Source organism: Leptomonas pyrrhocoris (genome assembly GCF_001293395.1).
Source record: "Leptomonas pyrrhocoris isolate H10 chromosome Unknown, whole genome shotgun sequence".
Taxonomy (NCBI): Eukaryota; Euglenozoa; class Kinetoplastea; order Trypanosomatida; family Trypanosomatidae; genus Leptomonas; species Leptomonas pyrrhocoris.
Genome location: NW_015438392.1, coordinates 37,113 through 64,026, shown reverse-complemented (window position 1 = coordinate 64,026; position 26,914 = coordinate 37,113). Strand labels below are relative to the sequence as shown.

The 26,914-nt window shown below is 64.8% G+C and overlaps 3 protein-coding genes across 3 annotated transcripts; all 3 read left to right on the top strand.

Annotated features, from left to right (window-relative positions):
* Window positions 1-1,268: 1,268 nt before the first annotated feature.
* Window positions 1,269-10,538, top strand: ABB37_09870 (putative 6-phosphofructo-2-kinase/fructose-26-biphosphatase; the record flags this gene model as incomplete). The annotated part of the gene is made up of 1 exon (XM_015809533.1): window positions 1,269-10,538. One exon carries the CDS (start codon window positions 1,269-1,271, stop codon window positions 10,536-10,538), a length of 9,270 nt encoding a protein of 3,089 aa, XP_015651865.1.
* A 1,240-nt stretch (window positions 10,539-11,778) lies between these two features.
* On the top strand, window positions 11,779-13,452 carry ABB37_09869 (hypothetical protein; the record flags this gene model as incomplete). Its single annotated transcript, XM_015809532.1, has 1 exon — window positions 11,779-13,452. The coding sequence occupies exon 1, from the start codon at window positions 11,962-11,964 to the stop codon at window positions 13,450-13,452; it is 1,491 nt and encodes a 496-aa protein (XP_015651864.1). The 5' UTR covers window positions 11,779-11,961.
* Window positions 13,453-15,628: 2,176 nt separating this feature from the next.
* On the top strand, window positions 15,629-26,119 carry ABB37_09868 (putative serine/threonine-protein kinase putativeprotein kinase; the record flags this gene model as incomplete). Its single annotated transcript, XM_015809531.1, has 1 exon — window positions 15,629-26,119. The coding sequence occupies one exon, from the start codon at window positions 15,629-15,631 to the stop codon at window positions 26,117-26,119; it is 10,491 nt and encodes a 3,496-aa protein (XP_015651863.1).
* Window positions 26,120-26,914: the final 795 nt, after the last annotated feature.

The window sequence follows — 26,914 nt, the reverse complement described above, 5'->3', positions numbered from 1 at the left end:
CAGCCCGCCACAGCAATCTCCACAACGCACTCTGCTAGTACTTTTATAATGGCGTTGATGTTTACTTCAATTATCCGCATTTCTCTTCCCTTGATTTACATCTTCGACTCACACACACACACACACACACACACACACACACACATCCGTCCGCTGTCGTTTCTACGTGACGTGCCGCTGCACCGTCAAGAGTCGTTGAGACAGGATTGATGTGCTTGCGCGCCTCGACCTACTTTCATCGTTAAACACCGCTACACACACACACACACACCTACATATATATACTTGTATACCTCTCTTACTGTTATAATACATACATATGTATATGTATGTGCGTGTGTAAGTGCCTGATTACCCTCCCAGATCTCTAGCAACACAGACACTCGTCCGTCGTAGCGGGCAGCTCCTGGCGGGGGCCGCTCCTCCCTCTCCGCTCGCTCGCTCGTTTCAGCCATCTTTACTGTAGTTTCTCTGTTTCCCTTCTGTTGTGCTGCCCTCGCGTCATCCGTTCCCTCCCCCCCCCCCCTATCTCGATCTCTGTCGCACCGTCTCTACCTCAGGAGATACGACGAAGGAGCAGCAGTCTTGTTTGGCTTTCAAAAGATTTCATTCACTTACTTATATATATATAGTGTTATGTATTTTGTATCTTAATATCTTGCTCTGATTGCGCTTCTCCCGCCTACCCTCTGCGTCGCTGCACTTCCGCTCCGTTCATTCGTCCTTCCGCTTCTGTGTGTCTCCCTCGGCTTGCGCTTCAATCCTCCGGTTGCTGTCTTCGCTGCCGTTGCCGGTCCGCACTGCCCGTCGCGACAACACGCTGAGCGACGTGCACGCACACACGCCTGCGCACGGCGAACGAAGAGGCCAAAAGCTGCAGCGGGTGCGGGTGTGTGGTTTTTTGCCGAAGCACCGCTTCCACGGGAGAACTCTTTTTCTATTCTGCGACGCACTCCGCCTTCTCTTTCGCTTCCTTGATTTATTGTTGCTATTGCTCTTTAGAGGAGGAGGAGGAGAGTGGATTGGTGGTACCGCGCAACCGTGTGGATCGTCGAAGGGCGGACACCGAACGCACCGCAGCAGTCCCTCTTCCCTCTCTGTCTTTTTCCTCTATTTCCCCAGTCGAGTTGTACTCGTTGACGTTGGCCGCTTTGTTGTTGTTCTCGTTGTTTTCTGTGATTCCGCGCATCAGGATCAGTTTTCTCTCCTCTTCGCCGCTCTCCACCCGCAACAGACAAGCGTGACGCTCGTTGAGAGAGACTTCTGCGATGAGTCAGCCGGGTGCGCCTCCACGGGGCAGCGCCGACGGCGACGCGCGCCCCGCGTCACAGCCCGCCGCGGACGCGACTGCCGTGCAGTACTACTACCGCACCCCGCGTGAGAGTAACGCGCAGCACGCCGGGACGGCGGCTGCCACTACCGCCGCAGCGGCCGACCTGCCCAGTCCGCCCAGCCCGGAAGACCTCTGTCTCGGCGACCCCCGCCGCAACTCCCACACGAGCACCGGCAACAGCTCGCGTCTAACGACGCCGACGTCGGCCAACGTGCCGCAGTTCACGACACGCGTGCGTCGACGGCACGGCAGTAGCAGCGGGCTCCCCAGCGGCTCCCGAACCTCGCCGACCGCGACGACTGGCCATGACGCCACAAACAGCAACCCCACTTCGAGTACTGGCGGAGATGGGGTGGTCGGCTCGAGTCAGGGCAGGCGCTCCGAGCCGCGCTTCGCCGGGCGTGGCACCCGCGCCGGCAGCGGCGACGCTAGTCAGCAGTACCATCGTGAGAGGGTAGGAGGCAGCCGCTCTCGCCACGGCAGCCAAGGAGCTGGTCCGTCCCCCTACTCCCAATCGGCGGCGAGCAGTGGGCGCGGCACACCGGCACCGCCCAGTCTGTACGGCAGCAACGGACTCTTCACATCGGGGGGCCGGCACGGCGCACTGTCATACGGAAATGCCGCCGCCGCTGCCGCCGGGCATCACGGGCACTTCCCGCCGAACACGCCCGTGTACGTCAGCGCAGGTGGCGGCGTCAACACCCCGACATCCGCGGCGGAGTTGGGGTCGCCGACGGGGTCGCAGCCGCGTGCGAACCGACGCCTGCGCGGCAACACGTTGGGCATTGCTGCCAGTGCGCAGGCCTGGCATTGGGGACCGACAACGACGACATCATCAGCTCAGCAGCAGCAGCCACAACAGCCCGGTCATCAGCGCAGTCGGCATGGGCACCGTCGCAGCAGTGCCGGTGGTGGGGGGAGCGGCGAGAGCAGCAGCACCGAGGATCGCCGTAGCAGCCGCGGCGCCCCCGAGTCTCTCTTTTCCGCTGTGCAGCCGTCGATGATCTCGCCGACGCAAAGCAGCATCTCGAGCCCGTCGACGGCGGTCAGCAGTCCTGCAACGGCGGGTGGTGGTAATGGACTGCCGCAGCCGACACCGACCTCCGCCTCGTCGCACGGCGACGCGCAACACGTCTTTCCGCGGCAGCACCCGCCCTCGCAGCACGGCAGCGGTGCTCCGCCGGGCAGCGGGACCTCCGCGCTGACGCCAGTCTCGGATAGGACTTCGGGCTCTGGCAACGCGACTGCCGCACCTGGCGGGGGAGTAGGCGTCGTCACCAGGGGAACAGGGGGAGTCGGCGCAGGCGGAGGCGGCAGCGGCATCATGACGGACGCGCCTCTCGCCACCTTCGCTCGTCGCCTGTCCAACAACGCCAGCACCGCCATGGACCAGGGCAGCGGTAGTCCGACGACGACGACCACCACCGTCACAACCCCACAGATCGTGACGCCGACCACCGAGTTCGAGCGCTCCTTCGCGCACGGGATGTCGCCTGGCGCCGGCATCGGTGGGGTGAATGACGAAGGTGCTATGTGGGCGCGTCGTGCCACGAGCATCGCCGCTGCGAGCGGCACCTACGGCGAGTCGCAGCACCCCAACACAACCAACAACAGCGTGAGTGACGCCCTCTTCGAGAAGTACCCTCGTGTGGAATCGCAAGGGCGCGAGGCAGCGGACGCGCCGACGGTGATGCCAAACCCTCACACGGCCACTCCCCCGCTGCCGCTCCCCAGCACCTCGTCGTCCAGATCACCGTCCAGGCAGGAGCAGCAGCAACAGCGTAGTTATTATGAGTTACCGCCATCGCACACACAAGGCGCTGGACACGTCCTCGGTGCCGCACGTAGCTTCGCGACAACCGCCGCCACGACAGCCAACAGCGACGTGAAGCCGAATCCCCTTCTGCAACCGCAACAACCACCGCCACCACCGTCCGCAGGCGCATCAGCACACTTCTCCGCCGGCTCTCACGCAGGCGCCGGCGCCGGCGGCGACTTCCTCCGTGCCAGCGGCGTCTTCTCCGGTGAGGAAAGCACCCTCTACAGCTTAAACCACTCTACGTCGAACTCCCGCTCCGACTCACCGCACGTGTGGGAGAACCCGGTCGGGGCGATGGACCGCGCCTACACGAGCACGGAGGCGCAGATGACGCTGCATCAGCAACGCCTGGACGACGCTCGCATGCAGGACGCGCTGCACTCTCTCGGTGTCGGCACAGCCGCCGCGACAGCAGGCGAGACCGTCGCCACGACCGGGTCGATGGGCGGCAATGCGGGGGTACCGACGGATAACGGCAGTGGTGGTGGCACGGCAGCTCAACCACAAGAGGCAACGGCCAGCACACAAGTCTTGACGAGCGAGCACCCGCCCTTCAGCACCCACCCCGGCCTGATCGGTGCCGAGTGCGCCTCCGCAGCGGACGCGCTGATCGACTGGGGGCGGGCGTACGCGTGCGGTCAACTAGGTAGCACCAGCGCCGCCACCGCCGCCGCGCAGAGCCGCACGCCCGGCGCAGCGGCAGAGGTTGGCAGGCGACGCCTGACGGTGCACCCCAGCTCCCCACCAGCGCCAGGCTCCAACCCCGGCACGGCCTTTTCTTTCCCCCTTGCACAACGAGCCTCCATATCTAGCTCCGCCGCCGCAGCAGCAGCAGCAGCAGCAGCAACTCAGCCGTCCCTGTGGTATCCAAATGACCTGAACGCGAGCATGAGCCGCCGTGCGACTGGCATCGGTGGGTGGCAGGGCATGAACAGCAGTGCGTTGTTTTACCTGAACAGCTCGATGAACGCGTCGGCCCTGCTGGACCCGTTCGCCGCCTCCGTCGTGATGCAGCAGAACCGCACCGCACTCGTCGCGGAGCTGAAGCGGCGGCGGCAGCGGCTGCAGAAGCAACTCGGGCAGCTGCAGAAGGAGGCGACGGCGCGCAACATCTTCGCCCTCATCCGCGCGAGCAACGCGTCGCAGGTGCAGTACCTTCTGCAGGAGGGTCTGTGCAGCGTGAACGATCGCGACTACAACGGCTGCACCCCGCTGCACGTCGCCGCCGGCGAGGGCAATCAGGCAATCGTGCGGGTGCTGCTCTCCTTCGGGGCGGACGTGCTGGCGGTGGACCACAACGGCCGCACCCCGCTGGACTGCGCCGCGGCCAACCGGCACAGCGGGGTGGGGCGGTACTTGCTGACCGTCATTCGAAATCAGCATCTGGCGCAGGAAGCGAATGGTGGTGGTGGGGCGGCGGACGAGGATACTGCTGGCGGTGCCGGCACGAGAGCGGGCTGGACGCCCGACCAGGGCCTGCCAGGGGTGCTGCCGCACACCCCGACGTCGTCCAGGGCAAGCCCACGCGCGGGCGGCGGCGAAGCATCCCCGACAACGACGACGACCACCACCACTGCGAACAACAACACCACCACCACGGCGGGAGGGCTGCGCCACCGCGGCAGTGGGTGGTACGGCACGCCTAAGTTAATGGGTGGCTCATTTGCGGCGTGGCCTCCGACGCCACCGGCGCCACGTCGTCAGCACGAGCAACGACAGACGACGTCTACGCCCTCGCCGCCGTCGCTGCCGCTTGCCCCCTCCCCGCCCGATACAGCCACCCCTCCTTTTCCGGGAACGGCAGCGGGGGCCTCGCCTTTGAGCGCCCAGCAGGATCACGAAGCCGACCCTCATCAGCGTCTCCAGCAGCAGCAGCAGCAGCAGCAGCAGCAGGTGAGCGCGTCGTACGTGGCGGACGCCAGCGCCAACAACAATATCAACGCCTCCACATCTTCGCTGGTCTTTCCCTCTCTCCCCAACGCAGCAGCAGCAGCACAAACGCCGACGTCCACGTCGCTGGCGCCGCCGCCGCCGCAGCAGCAGCAGCAAGGTACACCGAGCGATGCCGGCATCGCCGCGTCGTCAGCGCAGTGGCGCCGCAACTCAACACCGCACGGCAGCTCCCCGATGCGGCCGGTCGTGCTCTCCGCCCTCCACACCTCCGCCGCGGAGCGGTCGCGGGAGATACTCGCGGCCGCGTCCTCTCTCTCTGGCGCAACGGTGTCGCCGTCGTCCGTTGCGACGTCGCCCCACATGACCGCCTCGTCCTGCTCCGCGTACGACGACGTCAGCGCGGGGTCGCCCAGCATGCGCCCGATGCTGCCGCCCTCCGCAGCGGCCGCCCGCGCCACCGCCGCAGGAGCCGCGGTAGGAGGCTTCACCACGGCGACGATGTCGATCGGATGCAGCGATGGAAGCGGCCTGACCTCCCCTGCCGTCGGCAGCGTGCAGAGCAACTCGCAGCCGACGCCGCAGCTCGGCTTGAAAAGCGGCAGCAGCGATGGCGGCGGTGTGGGCGGAGGAGGCGCACCGCCCGCCTCTTCCATGATGATGGCGATGATGCAGCCGTCGTCGTCTGCTGCCGCGGCCGGCATGAGGGCGAGGAGCAGCGACGCACCTTGCAGTGGCAGCACCCCGCCGACGTTGCACGACAGACCCATCGTCTCCGCCCCGCCGTACCTCGCCGTCGGGATGGACACATCACCGTCGTCGGAGGCGGCGCACGATCTGAGCGACGGCCCGCCCAGCGCCTCCATAACGTCCCCGCACAACCACAACCACCACCAGAAGGTGGGTGGTGAGCAGGGCGGTCGTGCCGGGCCGATGCGGCCGCCGTCATCGGCCCCACCGGGCCCCTTTGATGGCGCCGGGCACGCCACGTCGCCCCCCACTGCCCCCCTGCCGGAATCGTCGCTGGAGGGCGAGGCGACGGGCGGCAGCAGCGCCTTCGGCCCGACGCCGTCGCACGCGCACTTCGCGGAGCCGCTGAACGAGGACGAGCTGCAGCACCTTCTGCTTGGCCGCGGTGGGGTGCTCGCGCGGCAGAAGCTCGCCGGTGCTGGTGGAACGGACCACCGTCACCCGCCACGGAGCGAGACGCCTTCGACAGAGACTAGCGAGGGTTCGTCGATGCCGGCAGCGTACAGGACGCTGACGGGGACGGCCGGCCTGCCGCACAACGCGGACGATCACTTCCACTACCACGACGACGGCGGGGATACCAGGGCTGTTCACCTGCGACGGCAGCAGCAGCAGGCACGCGCAGGTCTGATGTACACAACGTCAGCGTTTACAGCAGCGTCAGCAGGTGATGGTGGTGGAGATGCTACTTCGGGGTCCGCCAAGGACGAGGCACCGTTGAACTTCTCACCCGGGACGCGCATGCTCCGCCCCTTCAACACGCTGCCGCTGGACTCACAAGAGGAGCTGGAGCGGGCTGATCGGGATGGCGCGCGTGCGGCCACCACCGCCACCGCATCCACCACGGCGACGGCCGCGTCCGCACCGCATCTCGAGTTCCGGTGCCCCGACGACGACGCCAACACCACACCGGCACAATCCACCTTGACGTCCGACCTCGGCTCGCTGCGCGGGGTCGCCGCGTACCAGCCCTTTAAGTCCTCCCAGCGGGAGAGCTTAAGCGCCTGCGACGTGGGCCAGCAGTCCCTCGAGGAGCACCACCAGCACTTCCGCCTCACCGCGACGACGGGCATGAAGCTGCTCCGCAGCGGCGGCGCCGTCGCGCGCCCGTTCGCGGCGACGACGACGACGACTGCTGCGACTACTGCGGCTGCGCGTGGTGGGTGCCCGATAACTAACACCATCAACGACGGCGGTGCTGGGGAAGGAGGCGGCCTCGCCGGGGCAGCGGAGCACGCGCCGGACAGCGCTGCCTTCGCTGCGGCAACTCAGCCCGCACACGCACCTGCGGAGACGCTGGACAACAGGATGGAAGAAACAGGCAAGCGGGCAGCCGGCGCTCCGGCGAACGAGGCAGCAGCAGCGATAGCAGCGACTGCGGGTCATCCAACGCCGAAAGAGAACGTCACGGTGCTGCCCTCATCGGAAGGCATCAGCGCTGCGGCAGGACCAATAGCGATCAGCGATGCGATGCACGTCCCGCCGCCACTGCCGCAGCAGCAGCAGCAACAGCACAACGAGGCTACGTCGACACTGACAGCCAACGCCCCACCGGCACCGCAGCCGCAACGCAGCAACCGCCACGCCGAAGAGGAGCAGAACTTCATGGAACAGCTCCTGCAGGAGCCGTTGGATCTGGCCACGCTGCACCACTCCAGCTACACGACTGTGTGCGACACCGTCTCCATCATCGTGTGCATGGTGGGCCTGCCCGGGCGGGGCAAGAGCTTCATCGGCAAGCGGCTGGTGCGGTACATGAATTGGAAAGGCGTGCCGTGCCGCGTCTTCAACGCCGGCGATTACCGGCGGCAGCTGCTCGGGGTGGAGGGGACCGCCAACGCCGCCTTCTTCGACCCCAACAACCCGATCGGGGCGCAGCTGCGCGAGAAGATGGCCGAGCTGGCGTGCGAGGCGCTGGTCGGCTTCATCTCCACCCACCCCCTCGCCGTCGGCATCCTCGACGCGACGAACACGACCCGCAAGCGACGGGCCTGGCTGAACGAGTACTTCCAGCAGGAGGCCGGCAAGCGAGGGGTACCCTTCCGCCTCCTCTTCATCGAGTCCGTCTGCACCGACGACACCATCATCACCGAGAACATCCTCCGCAGCAAGTGCGACAACGACGACTTCAAGAACGTGAAGGACGTGGGGGCGATCATCGCCGACTTCCGCAACCGCATCCTCCAGTACGAGAAGGTGTACGAGACCTGCGAGCCGGCGGAGCGGATGTCGTACATTAAGATCATCAACGTGAAGCACCACGTGATACTGCACCACGTGCCGAACGGCCTCGGCAGCCGCATCGCCTTCTTCTTGCTGAACCTGCACCCCGTCGCCTTCCCGATTTACATCGCCCTGCCTGGCGAGACCGTCGGCGACAAGAAGCACGCCTACGGCGGGGAGGAGCGGCTGACGAGTCGGGGTGAGGCGTACGCCGTCGCGCTCAAGAACTTCATTCAAGACCGCTACGTCCCCCACATGGTGGTGCTGCACGCGACGAACTACTCCGTGCTGAGCACGCTGGCCCCGCTGATGGATGGCGCGACGGAGGATGACGCGGCGCTGATCCTCCAGGTCGCGCCGGGTGCGAACAACACTACTAATATCCCCATCACCACCACCAGCAACGGCGCGGTCCCCACAAACCACAACGGCAGCGCGGCGTGCAGTGCGGGGGCTGCGGCGCCGTATCACCCATCCAAAACGGGTACACCCTCCCCGCAGCAGCTGCAGCAGACAGCGGTCAAGCGCGCCCCACCGCCGCCCTCTGTCTTCCGTCCCGCCGCAGCGCAGACGCAGACGCAGAGCTCCGCCAGCGCCTCCGCTGTCGTCGTCGTCACCCCCACAGGCGCCGTCGCTGGTGGGGGTGACGGAGTCCATCGCACGTCGTCCGCCGGTGCAGGGACGGACCCGCTCTCCCCGGCACTGCAGGACGCACCGGCGTCGCTGCCGGTGTCGACGGCGTCCTCGCCGCACACCTCGACCGCCACCACCACCACCACCGCCGCCTCCCCGACGAGTAACGCGGTGTACACGTCGAACCAAAGCGAAGGTGAGGTGACGGCCTCCAGCGGGCCCAACGCACGCGCAGACCAGCAGCAGCTTCAGCAGCAGCAGCATCGACGCCGACACAATACGGTGTTTCCCACGAAGCACCACCAGCACCGGCGTCGCCACCACCACGGCCACGTCGACAGCTGCAATGAGTCGGACTTCACCCTGGACAGTAAAGGCAGTGAGGAAAGCAGCAGCGGCAGCAGCGGCAATGATGGCAGCCGCAGTAACAGCAGCAGCAGCAGCAGCAGCATTAATGGCAGCCGCCCACCAAATCACATGCGTCGGCGTTCGTCCTCATCGCGGTCGCACCGCAGCCGCTCCCGCGGAAGCAGCTACCGCGCCACGTTGCCGAACACGGAGGTGTCGGTGTCGAAGCTGCACCCCTACTCCCCTACCACCACCGTCGAGGAGCTGCGCGCGATGGCCGGCGGCGACCTGTCCGCCGTGCCGCTGCCGAGCCATCGCTCGTCGTCTAAAGGCTCAAGCCGCAAAACGCCGAAGTCCGCCGCCGGGAGCTCTACCACCTCGCGCACGCACCGCGACGACGACGAACTGGCGAGCGCAGAGGACGGAGGTGCTGCTGCTGCTGCTGCGGCGGCGGCGGCGGTGCGCGCTGAGGCGCACGACGAGGCGGAGGCGGGGGATGAGAACTCCTCGAACGGCGACGGCAGCGAAAGTGAGGAGATGTGCGACGAGGTGCTGTGCCCGGTGCCGGGCCTCGACAACATCAACTACGGTCGCTTCAGCGGTCACACGGCGTCGTGGATCAAGGAGAAGTACCCGCGGCTCTCCGCGATGCTGTACGACATCGCAGACGACAATGATGGCGATACCAACCGGCGACCACCGCCACCGCCACTACCAGCAGCGGGTGGTGCCGCCGGCGCAGCAGTGCCGACGCATCCCGTGCGGGAGACAACAAAGGCAGAAAGGGAAGCAGCGAATCCGCCGCAGCAGCAGCAGCAGCCTTCCAGCGGGCTCCGCAGCGGCAACGGCGCCTACAACAACCTCAACGACTGGCTGTCCGCCACCCTGCCGCCCCCGGTGCACTACGCCACACACGAGGAGGCCATCGCGCACCTGCAGCATGCACCGACCGGGGCCGATCCGCGCCTCAGCTACTGCATCCAGTTCCCGAACGGCGAGAGCTGCCGGCAGGTAAACGTGCGACTTGAGCCGGCGTTGATGGCGGTGATGCGTACGCAGTCCCCCGTCTTCGTCGTGGCACCCGCCGTGCCCGCGCAGGGGGTCTTGGCCTTCTTCATGGACGTCATTCCCGAGCTGTCGCCGACGCTGCGCATTCCAGGCGGGTGCGTCGTGGAGATCGGCGTGAAGAACGGGATCACGGTGCACCCGCTGCTGCCGGACGCGCTGCCGGACAGCATGAAAGGCTCCCCCGTCACGGAGCTGCCGGAGCTGCCGGAGCTGCCGGAGCTGCCTGGGGAGGCGGCCGCGCCGGAGGGGGCGGGGGGAAAAGGCGGCGGTGCGTCGGACGTGGCAACGACAACGCCTCCGCCACCGCCCTTCGCGCCATCTCCTCCGCAAGGGCCAGAAGATCAGCCGCAGGCGGACGAAACGGGAGCGCGAGACGCTGTGGGCACGGCCGCAAAAGAGAGCAAGACGGGTGAGGAGGCGGTGGCGGCAACAGTCGCATCCCCCGCGGCGACTCCCCCAACGCCGGCCGCGTAGCCGTCTCCCCGAATGAAGTGGTTTGTCTGTTTGTTTGTTTGGTCGATGTGAACCTGTACGCGTTGATGGAAGCCCCATCAGCGATATCTCTCTCTCTCTCTATATATATATATATATACTCCGTCGGAGCTGCCTGTGCAGACGCATGTATATATGTATTTGTTTAATGACGATGTCTCGTCGCTGTTGTTGATGCTGCTGCTCTCTTTTGCGCCCTCCTTTCTCTTTCGCTCCCTTCATTCACGTCGTCCGCGACTTCGATCGTTCGTCAAAATCTGCCTTTAAGCGGATTTAACTTAACACCGCTGCCACCACTAACGACGACAACAGCAGTAAAATATATATATATAACTGTTGAATGTGCTGCTCGACGCCGTCGTGACCGTGAAGGCGGCATCTCCTATTCCCATCAGGAATACCATCATGATGTACTCCCCTTTTAAATCTTCACGCACGCGGTGGGTGCCTGCTTTTTCCTTTTATCACTATTGCTGTTATTTGTGGTTTATCTCTCTTTATCTCGGTAACGATCTTCGTGTTTGGCTGCCGTGATGTGCAGCGTGTGTGAGGCGTCGACGCGTTGGAACGGGTGTTGTTGTTCTCTCTCTCTCTCTCTCTCTCTATATATATATATATATACTCCGTGTCTGTGGCTTCCTCCTCTCTTTTCTTCTCTCTCCTTTCCGCGGAGTGGAGCGGCGACTCGCCATTCGCCATGTCGTGTCGTGTCGTGTCGTGTCGGGGTTGTTAATCTTTCTCTTCTGTTTGTTATCATTAACGCTCTCTTCTCTCTCTTCGTGCTTCAAAAGAAATCTTCAGATACCGACTCGAATGACACCAAATCAACCCCGAATATGGAAGCAAGAAGTATGTCTGTGTCTGTGTCTGTCTGTCTGTCTGTGTCTGTAAGAATGCGGAGCGTCCATATACGCTATTAATGAAGGCGCCGCACACTCACTCACACTCACACACACACACACACACACACACACCACCTGCGTCGGATGCTCCGCCAACGGACACGCGCAGTGACTCTTATCTGGCACCTAACTAATCCAACAAGCGTTGAGGAAGGAAAGACCGAGACGGGTGGGTACGACGGTGTTGACGCACCCGTCGAACTCCCCCCACGGCGCTCCATTGGTTTTTCGCCTGTTGTCGTCATTCTCCTCCTTCGCAATTGTTGTCGAGCCGCATCGGCGATGGCCGTCCCTCTCTCCCTCTCTCCCTCCTTTGCACAGATCTTTCTTCACCACTGCGCGTAGCGACGCCACCGACAATTACGTAAGCAAATCAAACACTCCACAAGCAATAAGAGAAGTTAAAGAAGCCGCTTAACACCGTCTTCTTCGCCTCGCGCGGCTCGCCTCAAATACGAACGAGCTCTCGCAATAAACTAAGTTTTTTTTTTTTAAGAGGAGCAATGCAGGTGTTATCGGAGGCCGTGCCCATGACGAACGGCGAGGTTTACGCCCTCGTGCGCCGCCGCCGCGATGAGCGCAACGCCGCCCGACACCCACCCTTCGGCCTGCAACCCGTCCCCTCCGACAGCCACGCAGCGCAGTTGAAAGCAGCACCGCAACGCGTGGAGGCGGCGTCGGCGTCGGCCGTAGCGAGCGGAGCTGCCTCCGTCGTGCTCGGACTGACCGCCGGAGGAAGCAGCAGCGGCAACAATAACCACCACAACCATAATAGCTATAGCAGGAGTGTAACTGGACGGGCGATGCCGGCAGACGCGCTCGATGCCGCCGTTGCAGCGGACGCCGCGTCGGCCGCCAATCAGCTCGCCGCCCCTCTCTCAGGCAATTTGGTAGTGCTGCTGACGGAGGTAACGGTGCTGAACTACCTCGCCAATCACGCGTCCTTGACGCACGACACGTCGGCGGCAGCGATGGAGCACGCGACACCGCCGGAAAAATCGGAAGAAGAAGAAGAGGAAGCAGCAGCATCGACCACGGCGATGTACGCGGACACGCTACGCTGCGTGTACGGACCCACCTCCGTCTACGACGACGGCGTGGCAGCAGCAGCAGCAGCAGCAGCCTCCTCCTTTTCGACGCTAAGATCCGCATCCGCTGAGGCGGCGGCGGCTTCAAATGAAGCGCTGATCGACACGGCGCACGTCGCTGCGTGCTACGCGGCACTGACGACGCACTGCCCTGGCACGAAGGGCCACGTGCGGGCCGCCATGGAATTGCTGGAGCAGTACGAGGAGTTGGGGCGAGGGAAGGAGCGGACGTACGCTGCTGGGATCCGTCGTGTGGTGCGGCAGCTGTGGCGGCAGCAGCTGTGGGCGCCGCCGAGTGCCGTCCCGCGCGAGACGCTAACCGCGTCGGCTGCCGCCGCCGTCAAGTTAGAGAAAACAGGCGAAGACGGCGAGGAGGTGGACGAAGTAGATGGAGGGCGAAGGGCAGCTGTGCCATCACCGTCGAATCGGCAGCGTCGACGCGGCGGGGCGGGCAGTGAGGAAGGCGAAAAGGGCGTGGCGGAAAGCGGCTGCCTCGACCCTGCGTCGCGGCTTCAAGCGAAGAAGCTGCAGAACGATGTCGCGGCTGCCGTGGCGGATGCAGCGATGCGCCCGTCGGCGCCGCTGCTGCTGGAGCCGACGCCGCTGTGGGGTCCGGGGAGTGTGCGTGGCGCACCTCGAGAGCGCGGAACTGCCGCCGCTGTCGCCGCGGCGCAGGTGGCAGCCTCGTCTTATCAGCCGCAACAGCAGCGGGCGAGTCGTTCCCTCTTGTCAGAAGCCGAGGTGATGCAACTGGTTGTGGGCCGCCCCGCGAGACCGCTGGACGTGTATCGCCTGCTGGACGGGCTGGATGGCCGCCTGCAGTACAACGAAGAGGCGATTGCGGCGTTCGTGGAGGGCGTCACGGCCGTTTGCTCTGTTCCCGCCAACGAACCGTCCTCCACGTGAGTTGTGTGTGTGTGTGTGTGTTTTGCGTTCTTGCTGCTGCTGTCGCCCTGTGAAGAAATCTACCTCCTCGCTCGTCGGGTGATGTCTTGCGTGACGGCCGCATGGGGCCTCTCTCCCTCTCTCATACCTCGCCTTCATTTGTACTCCGTTTCCTTGCGAATTCCGCGCGTGTTCGTCCTCGGCGGAACAGAAGAACAGGCGATGCTTCTCCCGTCCCTCACTACAATTATTGTGAATACTTGCGGATGTTCAGTTGGTCTCCATCGTGGGTGTTTTGGAGAGGGGAGAGGAGGGGGAGAGCTGCCTGCTCGGCGCGTAAAGCCGCCACGCCCGTCTTCGTCTCCCCAAGTGCATTCACCCGTCTACCCATCTACCCACCCATCCATCCGTCCATCCCCCTCTCGCCCTCCCGTCGGTTTTCTCTCACCGGCTGGTACAATTCTGCGGCTTTCTTCTTCCTGCTTGCTTGCTTTCCTTGACGCCTCTTTGCATTCACACCGGCTCTGACAGGGAGCTCTTCCACAAACACTCTTCCTATTACTATTATTATTATTATTATTGGCGTCCTGCATCGTGCCTGCGCTGCTCTCTCTCGCCGCTTTTCTGTTTCTTTTAGCTTCTACGAACAGTTCCCGCGGTCACGCAGACACGCGCCCACGCGCCATCACACAGGCCCGCACGTCGTCTGCGCAACGACACACGACTCCGAAGCTGCGTCGCAGCTACACGAGTGAACCAAGAAATTAGTCGGAGCGGGGTATCGACGGCTGATCGCCGCCGCTGTTGCTCCGCCTACGAATCCTCTCATTTGCCATTGTTGTGCGGTGGGTGTTTTGGGGAGGGCCTTTCCTCTCCGGAGTTGTCGCTTCTCTCCTGTTGACTTCTCCTCCTCTCTTTCTCTTTCTCTTTCTCCCTCTCTCCCCGTTTCATCACGACGACCATTACCAGCATTAGTTATTACTCTTCTTATTTCGCATATATATAGTTAGTTAGTTAGTTAGTGTAAACACATACGTGTGTGTGTGTGCGTGCAGCTTCCTTGCCTTTCTCATTGCTCCCTCTATTACTCCATTTTCCTCTTCCTCGTCTTCTTCTGTGACATCTACACATCGCATTTTTTTCATCCTCCTTCTCCACGCTTGCTCGGCGGTTTGGCTGCTGTTCTGTGTCTCGCCTCCTATACCCGCTGCGCATATATATATATATATATATATATATATATATATCTGCAAACCTGCAAGCCTGCACACACACGCACACGCGCTCGCACACGCAGACTTCTCCTCCTTTTTTCTTCATTTTCACTTGAAATATATCTATTGCTTCCCACTGCGTCGTTTGCTGTTGTTGCTCCCCTCTCGTTCGCTCGGGTCTCTTCGTTCCTTGTGCCCGTACGCGTACGTCGTGGTGAGTGCGGCTTTCTCTTTCATTAGAGAGAGAGGGGCGGCGGGCTCTTGCTTAGCGTGGCTACATCAACTCCCACTGTACTCTTCCCTGATCCCCTTCGCCCATCTCACCACACCCGTCCCTGTTCTGCTCGTCGCTCGCGTGCGCCGTCGTCTGACGTCACGAGACGCGCGCACCCTTCGCCGCTCCTTCCGCCTGCTCTCCCCTTGACGGCGCAAACCACGGACTACTGTGTAAAACGCACTGTACTACATATATATTTATTATTATATGAGTAGCTGAAGCGGTGACGCACGCTTCTATATTCCCGTCAGCTAGCGAGAGAGGAGAAGAATACCGGCGATCCGCACGGCCACCCGCACCGGCCTGCATCTCGCGCGCACCGCACGTCAGCAAACCATCTTCCCTTGATTCTTTGTTGTTGTTGCTGCTGCTGTTGCTGTTGCAGACATCCCTCAGGTTTTTGCTTCTTTGCTTAAAAGCTGTTTATATAGTGCAACTCTTGCTAGAAAGAAACCAAGACGTCTCTCTCTCTTCTCTCTTTGCTCTGATTTGCTGCGAGCCGCTGCTGTCGCGGCTCCTCTCATTCGTCGCTCTCTCTCTCGCTCTGCTCCTGCTGCTGTGGCGGCTGCTGGTCGGTACTGTGACGAAGCAGTGAAGGGTTTTTCTTTTAACTGATCGGTGTGCGTGTGCGTGTGCGTGGTCCTGAGTGGTTCCTCTTTCTCTCATATACATATTCAAAGCAAACAAGAGCAATAAGCACGTCCTCATGCGCGGCTTTTTGCGCCGCATTTTGGGTCGTAGGGTGTCGCGTGATGACGCCGCGGCGGACGCGGCGGTGCCGCCGCTGAAGTCGCTGCACGTGCACGTCGCCACGTCCAACACCCACGTCCACCGCAGCAGCGACATGGATGACGACGACGACAACGGTGACAGCGGCTACGAGTCTCCCGGCCTGCTCGACGTGGCGGCCATCTCCGGCCTCTCCTCCCCCACGTTCTCCTTCAGCAGTCGAAACGCGACCGCCTCCGAGGTGAACAGCCCGACCGCGTCGAGGCCGCCGCTCAGCAACGCGGCCGGCCCCGGGGCGTCCGATAAGGCGGTGGCTGCGGGCGATGCTGCTGCAGTAGCTCGAGTGGGCACCCCCAACGAGCCGGACGGTCACCCCACACACGGCGGGGGCGGGAGCGATGCGGCGGTGGACGACTTTCTAAACAACGTCATCGCCGGCAACACGGACGTCCTGCGCAAGCAGCTCGCGCAGCAGAAACTCGAGGCGGCGGCGGAGGCGGCGGCGGCTCTCGCGGCGCAGAAGCCGCACGGCAACAACAGCACCGCCACCACCGCCGCCGCGCGGAGTCGACAGGGATCGACGCAAAATTCCTTCGCGGGCGGCAGCGGTCCCCGCGGCAGCACCGCGAACACGCCGACGTGTCCCGCCGAGGGCAAGGCGTTGCCTTCGCAGCAGCCATCGCAACCATCCGCACCCGCAGTCCCAGCAGCGACGAATAATGCTGGTAGTTCGCAGGCCGCACCGCCGCCACCGCACGCGCCGTCGCACCGCCACAAGTATGTCAGCAGTGCTGCCCGCTCCCTGCAGGACTACGAGCTCATCGCCTTTCTCGGCAGCGGCACCTTCGCGGAGGTCACGCTGGCGCGGAACAAGATCACGAAGGAGTACTTCGCGGTGAAGAAGATCTCGAAGCAGCGAGTGAAGGAGGAGGGGTGTGTGGAGCGCACCTTCACGGAGCGCCAGCTGCTGGCGAACCTGCACCACCCCTTTCTCGTCCGCCTCTGCCAGGCCTTCCAGAGTCAGACGCACCTCTACCTCGTCCTCGACTTCGCGCAGGGCGGGGACTTGTTCTACCTGCACAAGCAGCAGATTTGGCTGCGGAGTATGCGGCGGGTGCTGGTGAAGATGCAGTACCCCTACTACCAAAGCACATCGAGCACGTTTGCGGTGGTCCAGACCGGGTCGAACCGAGCGTCGCCGGCGCCGCCGCTGCTGCCGTCTAGCACCTCGTGCGAACACGAGCCTTTGCACCACCACCTCCAAAGCAGCAGCAGCAGCAGCGCGAGCCCGCAGCCGCACCCCGATCACGGCCGCGTTTCTTCACCACCTAATGCAGCAGCGGCGGCGCCGTCATTGAAAAGCAGCGCCGATGACGCCCCGCGAGGCGGTCCCCAATCTCTGTTAGCCACACCACCCCTGCGGTCACCACCGGCGGGCGCGACGGACGCTGCAGCGCGACGCGGCGACGCCGACCCGATGACCACCATCGCTGCAGCAGCTTCGCACGATCCCGCACACGCGCATGCCGTTCGCGGGTGCGGCGGCGGCGGCTTCACCACGACCCGCACCATGACAGGCGCGACTGTTACGAGCAGCGCCGCGCAGACGTCGCGCTCCCCTACCACTCAGCCCGCCTTCGCATCGTCGCATCAGCACCTGCACAGCGGCAGCGGCAGCGGCGGCGGTGCTGCCCACAACGCGCGGCTAGACGGGAGTGCGGCAGACGACGACGAGGAAGCGGAGACGGAGGTGTCGGAGTTTGACCTGACAGACATCAACAACAGCATCGTCGGGCCTGACGAGGGCGGGTGGCCGAACACCTCCTTCGGGCAGCGACCGCAAAAGCAGCTGCAGCAGCAGCGACGTCGGCCCCCGCCGGACTTCCGCTACTACACAACCGATGCGGTGGATGAGTTCGACGGGTCCGCGTCGACGGTCGCGCCACACCACGGCGACGGCGCGGTGGTGGTGGCGTCGCCATCGTCGACGTTATCCGGCACCACTCCACCAACTACAACCGCTGCAGGTGTCACCGCCGCTGCTGATCGTCACGCAGAACATGAAACCTCCGGCGTCCACGCCGCGGGGCCGCAACGCGTCAGCAGTAACGGCGGCGAAGACGCCTCATCTGTGTCGCTCAACGCCCCCTCCGCCACAGCAACCACCACCGCAGCGGCAGCCTTCCTACTCCGCTCCGGCGCATCTTCCTCTTCCTCCTCAACGCACGCCTCTAAAGGCCGCTATCGCCGTCACCGGACAGGTCGCACCTCCGGCGATGCGCCGGCGTCAAACGACGATGACGAGGATGCGGAGGCGAGAAAGAATGTGAAGGGCGCCGTGCACCCCGGCGAGGCAATGCCGTCTTCTGCGTCCTCTTCCACAGCGCTGACATCGAACGCACCACCGACATCATCTGGGCGCCTGCCACCGCTGCGGATGCCTGCGGCAGCGACCCGCAGGCGGCTCACCGACGGGGGCAGCGCCACGCCGAGTAGCACGAGTCTGAGCGGTGAGACCGCCGCCACAGCAGCAGCAGGAGCAGCAGCGAGGGCGTTGGAGGGGAGTCGTCATTCGCTTTCATCGACCAGCGCCACGCCTGTGGGAGTTGGGCTGACAGACGAGGACAACAGCACAGGCCGCGATGGCGAGACCGCCTCAGCGCCCTTTACCGCAGCGAAACCACCACCAACATCACTGCGGCAACAGCAGCAGCAGCCGTCGTTGTCGCAGCGCGCCAGGAAGCTCTCACTGGACCGTGCCGCGCTGGCGGAGGCCACCGCCGCTGGCGCATCGGCCGTGGAAGGGAGTCGCGCCTCCGCCGGGAAGCACGGCCACCATCATCACCACGACCGTCGTCATCAGCACCGCAGTTCTGAGGCGAAGAGAGAAAAGAAAAAGGCCAAGGACAAGACGAGCGCGAGCGCGCAGGCGGGCAGCGGCGCGACGGCGGAGGACGCGGACGGCGACGCCGCCAGCGCTGCGAGCCCAAGCGACACCACCAAGAAGAGCAAGGCGAAGAAGAAGAAGGCCAACACGGTGAGCTCGACGAGCAACAGCGCCGCTGAAGCTCCGAGTGTGTCGGGCACGTCGGTGCGCGGTCCCTCGCTGACGACGAACGCTATCGACACAGCACCCGGGGAATCCGCTGCGCAGGGGAGCGCTGTGAGCGACAACAACGCTAGAGGAGGTGGAGGTGGAGGCGATGAAGCCGCCACCACAGCCAGAAGTCCCGCCACACCGGCGGTGCATCCGATGGAAGCCTCGCCGGCCCGGCAGGCAGCCGCGAAAGCTGCCGCCGCCCACGTCGACCTTGCCGCTCCCTTCCACCAAGTCGGCATGGAGTCCAGCGAGACGGTCCTGCGCGAGCCGCCGCCCTCGGCGAGGTTTGCGCCGGACGACAGCCATCGCCTGCCGCTGCGCCTCGTCGCCTTCTACGCGGTGGAGGTCGCGTTGGTGCTGCAGTACCTGCACAGCGAGGGCTTTCTCTATCGCGACCTCAAGCCGGAGAACATCCTGATGCGCGGCGACGGGCACGTGATGCTGACCGACTTCGGCGTGGCGAAGTACCGCAAAGGCGCCGTCATCGCGTCCGCGACGGGGGCGGCGGCCGGCGGCGGCGCACCCGCCAAAGCCGACAACCCCGCCGCGACGACGGACGGCAAGGCGAACAGCTTCACAGGCACGACGCAGTACATGAGTCCGGAGATGCTGCGCGGGCTCCCGCACGACTCCCGCACCGACTGGTGGAGCTACGGGTGCGTGCTGTTCGAGTGGGCGAATGGACGGAAGGCCTTCGACGGCGCGAACCAGTTCTCGCTCTTCCGCGCCATCGTGGAGGACGATGTGAAGGTCGCGGCGGACGACTACCGCCTCACCGTGCTGGAGGTGCACTCCCGCGTGGCGCAGTTGCACTACCGATCGGAGGAGCTGCGCATGGAGTACGAGGAGCGCGCGGCACGGCGGCTGCGCAACAGCCGACACTCCGCCGTGTCCGCCGCCGTCGTCTACAACCGCGAGAGCCACAGCTTCGATGTGAGTCTGCTGTCGCCGCCGTCTGTCCCAGCTGCGAGCCCAACGGTCGACCTAACCGCGGAGGGCGAAAGCAGCAATGAGAAAGACGGCAAGGAGGAGCGTGCGGCATCCCCTGCGCAGCAGCGGCGGCAGCAGCCGACAGCGACGGCAGCGTCATCGCCCTCGACGCAGAGCGTCACGCACGGCAGCGGCGGCGGAAGCGGCAAAGGTGACGGTCCCCCTCGCCGCACGGAGCAATCCTCCCTGGCTGACCCCCGTAGCGACGACGTCCACGCCGAGCGGAGTGGTGATGATAAGAATAGAAATTTGAACAGCGGAAATACAGCATCGACGACAAACGCGAATGAAAGCAGCGGCAGCGTCACCGGCGCCGAGGCCGTCGCGGCGCTGCTCAACGACTCCTTTGCGGGTCAGCGCGGCGGCGGCGATGAAGGGAGCCCGCCGCACGCCCGTCTGGGGGACTCCTTCAACACGAACACCCTCAACAACACCAACAACTCCTTCGCGAGCGTCGCGCGCAACTCGGTGTTTAGTCTCGGCGGGACGCCTACAAACCTGTCGCTGCGGCTGACGACGACGGAGGACGGCAGCATCGCGGCGCTCGTCTCGTTGGCGGCGCCGTCGGCGCTGCGCGAGCGGCAGCGACGGGAGCGGCAGCTACAGAGCCGGCGTCGCCGCGCCCGCCTGTCGTGCCTCGCCATCGATCCGCTCACACGCGACCGCTACATCGAGGACGCGCTGCACCAAATGGAAGAGGCACAGGCGCTGCTGCGCGACTTGACGCTGAAGCTGTTAGACCGCGCGATGGAGAGCCGCCTTGCCGGGGCGGACGTGCTGGAGCACCCCTTCTTCACCTGCCCATACGTCGTGTCGCAGCTGTACTACCGCGTGTACCAGCAGCGGTCCCTGGCGCGGGAGATGCGCAAGTCGGGGCCGATCGCAGCGGGCAGCGGAACGCATGCTTCGTTCACGGACCTGACGGGGTCGATGCGCGTGGACGGGTTATCGGGTGGGTCCGCCGCGCATGCTGCTGCTGCGCCGGCGCCTGTTAGCAGCGGCGGCGGCATCCTTCATCCGTCCATCGGCGGCAGCAGCCCGGCGCAGAAGAGTGCCGCGCTGCGCTGTGCCGACAGCCGCTACGGCTCTTTCGCGGCGCCGTCCTCGCTGCGGCGGCCCGACGACTGGCGACGGCTCTTCCTCGAGCGCCGCATTCGTGCCCTCTACATCCCACGGCTGCGCACGCGCGATGACTTGCGCTACTTCCCGGCAGCGGTGACGGCGACGGGGCTCTCCGCCGCGGTTGAGCAGCACCGCCTCCTGAAAGAGGCGAAGGAGCAGCAGAAAGAGCGACTGCGGGCGAGCAAGGCGACGCCGATGCACAGCAGCGGCGGGACGGCCGCCGCTATACCGAGCAGCATTACCGGTACGCTGTCGGCCGCACACGGCCCGCTCGGGGCGGCGGCGCTGCAGGCCGCCGGGGAGCCGGTGGTGGTCGTGCCGATGGATGCCGAGGCGGCTCATCAAATACAGCAGTTGGTGGAGAGCAGCTCGCCGAGTCACGCGACGTCAAGAGAAGAGAACGATCGCACCGCCTCGTCGTCGGCCGCTGCCGCCGCTGCCGTGACGGACTCAGTGAAGTCGAACGCGGAGGCGAATGCGGTGACGGTTCAGATCGGCGGCGACCTGCGGGTGCCGGCGGTGGAGCACAGCGCGTCCCCCCATGAAGTGGCGGCAACCACAGTAGAGAACTTCCGCAGCAACAACTCCAACGTGGGTGGCGCGATGCCCACATCAACATCAGCGGACGGTGAGGCTGCGGCGACGGCGACACGGCTGGATGCCGCGCACCCCTCCACGGAACCAATGCCCGCGCCACGACGCGATGACGCTGCGGCGGATGCGACGGGCCATCAGCGCAACACCAACAGCGGCAATCACCCCGCGACCTCGACGCCTTCCGCGGCTACGACGCTGACGCCGGCGACGGAGGCGCAAACGACGCAGCGCGCAGCACCCGCCGCAACGGCCAGCACACGGTCGCCGCTGTCGCCGTCGCTGCCAGACGAGGACGAGGGCGAAGAGGATAAGCCAGCACGAGGCGACGTTGTGCAACTGATGAGCACCGCACACCGCGCTGCAGCGGCAGCGGCAACGAACACGCATACAAATGCGGATGATGATGATACAAGCAAGGATACCACCGCCGTCTCTCGTCCGCTCGTGTCGTCGAACGTGGCGGCACACGCGCCAGACAGGGGGTCTGGCCCTGTGTCCCGACCAGCCGTCATCGTTGCAGCCGCAGCAGCCGAACCGTCCACGTCGACAACCACGGCCACCGTCGAAGGAATGTCCACCGCGGGCACCGTCTACGGTGCAGACAACACCTCGCTTTTGGATTCCGCCCCCACGGCCACGTGTGAGCACAGTATCACCAGCTTCATCAGCAACCCAAAGCACGCCGCCACGACCACGACCACGGCGGAGTCGCCGGCGGCCAACAGCGGCGGCGCGGCGCTCGCCTCGCCCTCGCACCTGCTCGATCGCGCCGCGACCCTTCCGCAGAGCTTCGTGGATGCGGCGTTGGCTGCCGCCGCCGCTGCGCAGCGTAAACTGCAGCAGCAGCAGCCGGCTCTGGCTTCGGTTCACTCCTCCTCCATGGTGCTGCAGCGCAGGGATGCCGGCGCGTCGCACGACTCCCTCACCGCCACGTCCGCGTCGCCGAGTCTTCGTCGGGCGGCGACGGCGCCGTTGGAGGGGTACGGGTCATTCAATGGCGCCCCAAGTGCTGTCGGAGCCGGGCCGGCCGCGGTGGTCGCAGCGGCAGACGGGGCCGGTGGCGCCGCCCCGCCAGGAGGCGACCCCATCTTTCTCATCGCCGCAGAAGACGGGTCAGCAGCGGCGGCAAATGCCGGTCCCGCAGCCACCACGACCGTCGAGGGCGACGATGCTGGGGCAGCCGCGGGAGCACCCGATCGCAACAGCCACAACAGCACAGAAGAAGGCACCGCGACGGCCGCGGAGGTGAACGACGGCGGCGAAACCGCGCCGCACAGTGCAGCTGTGGCTCTTGCCGGCGGCACACACGACGCTGTCAACAGCGACGAGGTGGGCGACGGTGACGGTGGCGGTGGTGGCGGTTACTACGAGCAGGATGCGCTGGCAGAGGAGCCGCACGCAGAGGAGGACGAGGATGGACAGGGGAACGTCTCCGAGGGCGTGAGTGAGGCAGCGCGGACGCGCAGTCCCCCTCCACGCACCGTCGACAACGCCACGTCGAGCACGGACACGAGTTTGGAGGGGCAGCGGCAGCAGCACCACCGCCGTCTCGCCTCGAACCCGCTCTCGCCGGACAACGGTGCGTTCGATGCGTCCGCCGCGCCGCAGGAAGGTCGCCGACGGGCCTCTCTCGTGACCTTCCTGGATGATCAGCGGAACGTTAAGGAGGCAGCGGAAACCGCCGGCGACCACGAGCTGCCGCGCGTTGTGCCGGTGACGCGGCCGTCCGCAGCCAGCCTCGACGTCTCGGCCATCCCCTCGAGCCACGATTCGGGGCTGATGGAGAGCACGAGTACGGACGCTGTCGGCGGAGGAGACAGCGGAGAAGGAGGAGGAGGCGGCGTCATTGTGCCGCACGACCCGGGCAACGACACGGCGGCTGCACCGAACACGGACACGAATACGAACAGCAGCGGCCGTGGTGGTGGCATTGGGGAGCCTTCCGTGTCCTCCGCACGCCCGTTGCTGACGCAGGATGCGCACGGCCACTACAATAACTCCGCCGCCGCAGCAGCAGCAGCAGAGTCACGGATGCACGCGCCGTTGGACGACAGCACCAGCAGCGGCGGCAGCGGCGGATTTGGCGACGAAAGCCTCACAAACCCGCTTTCCTCACTCTCGTCCTCGCAGACACCGCAAGATCGCCTTCTCGCGGCCCCGCAGCCACAACACCAGCTGCCGACCTCCGTTGTGTCCGCTGCGGAATGGCCCTCCTTCACCACCACCACCGCCGACGTCACCGCGGCATCGTTGTCCACCGCGTCCCCGAACGCGTCCCCCACACCTGCGGCGGCGGCGGCGACGACGACGGCGACAGCAACGGCAGCAACGACCGCCGTTATCGGCACCGCCACGACGGACCCGGCGCGGTCTGCGCTGGGCGACGTCGATGAGCGGCCTGCGGATGCAGCCACAGCGATCAACGTGGTGGACACGTCGCCCACGTCGGAGGACGCGCTGGCGGCGACGTGCGCCGGCCACGACGGCTTCCCGGTCGACACGAACGGCCGAAGTGACGACACCGTTGTTGGTGAGCAACGGAACGCCGACGTCGCTGATCGTGGGGCGCGTGCGGGTGCACCCACGCCGCTACCACCGCGTCCACGGCCAGCGGAGGCGGAAGAGGAGAGGAGCGCGGGTGTGGCGGCGGCTGCGGTGGTGGACGATGCGAACGATGAGAGCGATGGGGACGAAGGTGAAGTTGATGAAGGCGGCTACGAGACGAGCGGCGGTGATGAGGCAAGCGACGGCAGCAGCGATGACGGCACGGGCAGCACCACTTCCTCCTCTTCTTCTACTTCTGGAAGCTCCAGCTCTACCTCGAGCGACAGTGACGAGGCAGTCAGCGAGGGAGAGCGGTCCGATACGGAGGAGGGCGCAGTCACGGCAGCAGCGAAAGGAGGGGCGAAGGGCAAGAAGAAGGACGTCAGCAGCCACAGCAGCAGCAAGGCACCTTTTGCTGTCGCGATTCCGCCGTCGAAGCCGTCAACGTCTGTGACGCAGCGGCAGGGGGAGAACTCCTCGCACGACGGCCTCGAGGAGGTGGCGACCCATCGTGACGACGACAGCGATGACGCGACATCTGCCTCGATGAGCTCTTCCCTCACAGACTCCGCCAACTCGACTATTTCGGCCGCCTCTTCCTCCTCCTCCATCCCCTCCTCGCACTCGCTGTCGCAGCGATCGGCGTCGTCCTCAGCCGGGAAACAGCGGGGCGGCGGCGGCTACGACGCGCGTCGCTCCCTCAGTCACGACCGCACGCGCAGCGTCAGCGGCGCTCGTCTGCTCTCCTCACCGGATGAGCGAAGCACCGCCACCGCAGCGACGTCGTTTACGGGAGGTAGCGAGAGTGGGCAGCTGGAAGGTGTTCCCGTCGACGGTGACGCAGCAGGCGGGCCGCGGTCACCGGTGGCGATGGTGCCTCTACGTGTCGCCGCCGGAGGCGTCAACGCTTCCGCTGCTCCCGCCGACTCCCCTGGGCGTTTCTCCGGCGACCGACTGCCACGGCGCTTCGGTACGACGACGACGACGACGACGACGGTGGCGACGGTCAACTCCGCCAGCGGCAGCCCGATCTCCGGCGTGCCGTGGATGTCGCGTGAGAGCCTTAGCGAGACCGGCTACTTCGGCGACGCGCTGAATCCCGATTCGGCCAATCGAACCGACTTCTTCGGCCCCCTGACAACGCTCCCCGGCATCGCGTACCACCTCGATGACGAGACGAGCGGTGCCAGCGTCGCCGGCACACCGTTGGCGTCCTCCGCAAACCTGTCCGTCGCGCCGGAGCAGCAGCAGCAGCAACCGCAACCGCAACCGCCGTCGACGACGGCCTCCGCTGTGCGGGTCTCGCCGGGTGTCGGTCCCGGCAGCAGCAGCAGTGGTGGCGGCGGCGGTGGTGGTGGTCCAGTCGCGAATGCCGGCCGCTACGCCAAGACACTCTGGACCCAGCAGCAACGCAAGCGCATTAACCGCGAACTGCAGCTGCAACGTCAGGAGCAGACCTCTCAGCCGCCACAGCAGCAGCAGCAGCAGCAGCAGCCGCTTCCTTCTGGTAGCACCGATCGGAACTACACGGACTCGGCGCGCTCCTCCCCCTTGCAGACAGGCGGCGCTTCTCAGCCGCAGCAGCGGCCGTACTCCGCGATGAACCGCGCGCAGCCGTCTGTGCCGACCACGCCGGTCCCGGGCAGCCGCAGCGCCTTCGGTACCCGCGGCGACCACGACGAGTTCGTTGGCTTCACCTTCATGGACCGCGGCACGAACGTTATGATGCAGCACGCTGGCCGCACGCGGAACAACGACAGCTTCGACCCGTTCAACTCCGCGAACGACGTGAATGCGGGCAGCGGCGGCAACGACAATGACGGCGTGCACCGCGATCTGCACGGGCGACGTGTCGGGCGTGGAAGCGAGTCCTCCGCCTTCGCCTCACCGCACTACCCACCTGCACCGCGCTACCAACCCGCACCGAACGCATCGTCGTCTGCGAACACCGCGCTCCCCGGCGGCGGCGGCGGCGATCACTTCCATAACTTCTCGTTCACGTCGCCGCAGATCATGCAGCAGTACCTCGCCTCGGCGGGCGGTGCAGCAGGAGGCAGGGGAGGCGGTGGGGCGGGGGATGGAAGACCCTCGTACGGACAGCAGCCGCGTCGCTAGTGTGTGAGTGTGTTGGGAAGGGGGAGGAGGGCGGAAGCGCGAGCAGCAGCGCCACCGCCATTCGCCCCTCTCGGCCAACCCAACAGGCGTGAACTCGATGTACTTTTCTGATGTTACCCGCTCTACGGGTCCGCTGCGTTCCTTCTCATTTTGATTTTGCTTCCCTTCCCCCAACGCGTTCGCCGTGAACTCCGCCGTGAACCCCGCGGAGCGCACTTGCCGTGTCTTTCAATTTTTGTTGTTATTGCTACTGTATTTTTTCTTGTTTTGGCGGTGACATATGTATGCATGTGTGTGTGTGTGTGTGCGTGTGTGTTGATGCGGGGAAGCAAGCTCTCCCTGTGCTGCGCGGTGCAAACGGGGGCGTTCGAACGACGTCGTGTCTCGCGAGCGCCTGGCCCTCTTCTTTCTGTGGATTTCTCTGTGGTGTCTCCCATCGCCGCGCACGGCGCAACTACAGTGCGTTGTTTTTGATTCCTGCCTTTGTTAGACGTGAAGATACACGAGGAGAGGTGCCGTGTGTGGAGAGGCGTGGTGCTGTCCTCTCTCCTCCTCCTAATGGATCGCTTCTCGTGCGTTCTTTGTTATCCCTGGCACGGCAACATCGCGGTGCTGATCTGCGCACTCCGCCGCCGCCAAAGCACGCACTTGCATACCAACAGCAAAATTGAAAGCAATAAAAAGAATAGAGGTGCTGCACAGCCTTTTAAAGACGTCTGCCAGCGAGCTGTTCTCCCTCTCATAAACAGCGCGAGGGAAAGAGGGGAAGTCGCGGATCTGTAGCGCACCGCTTCA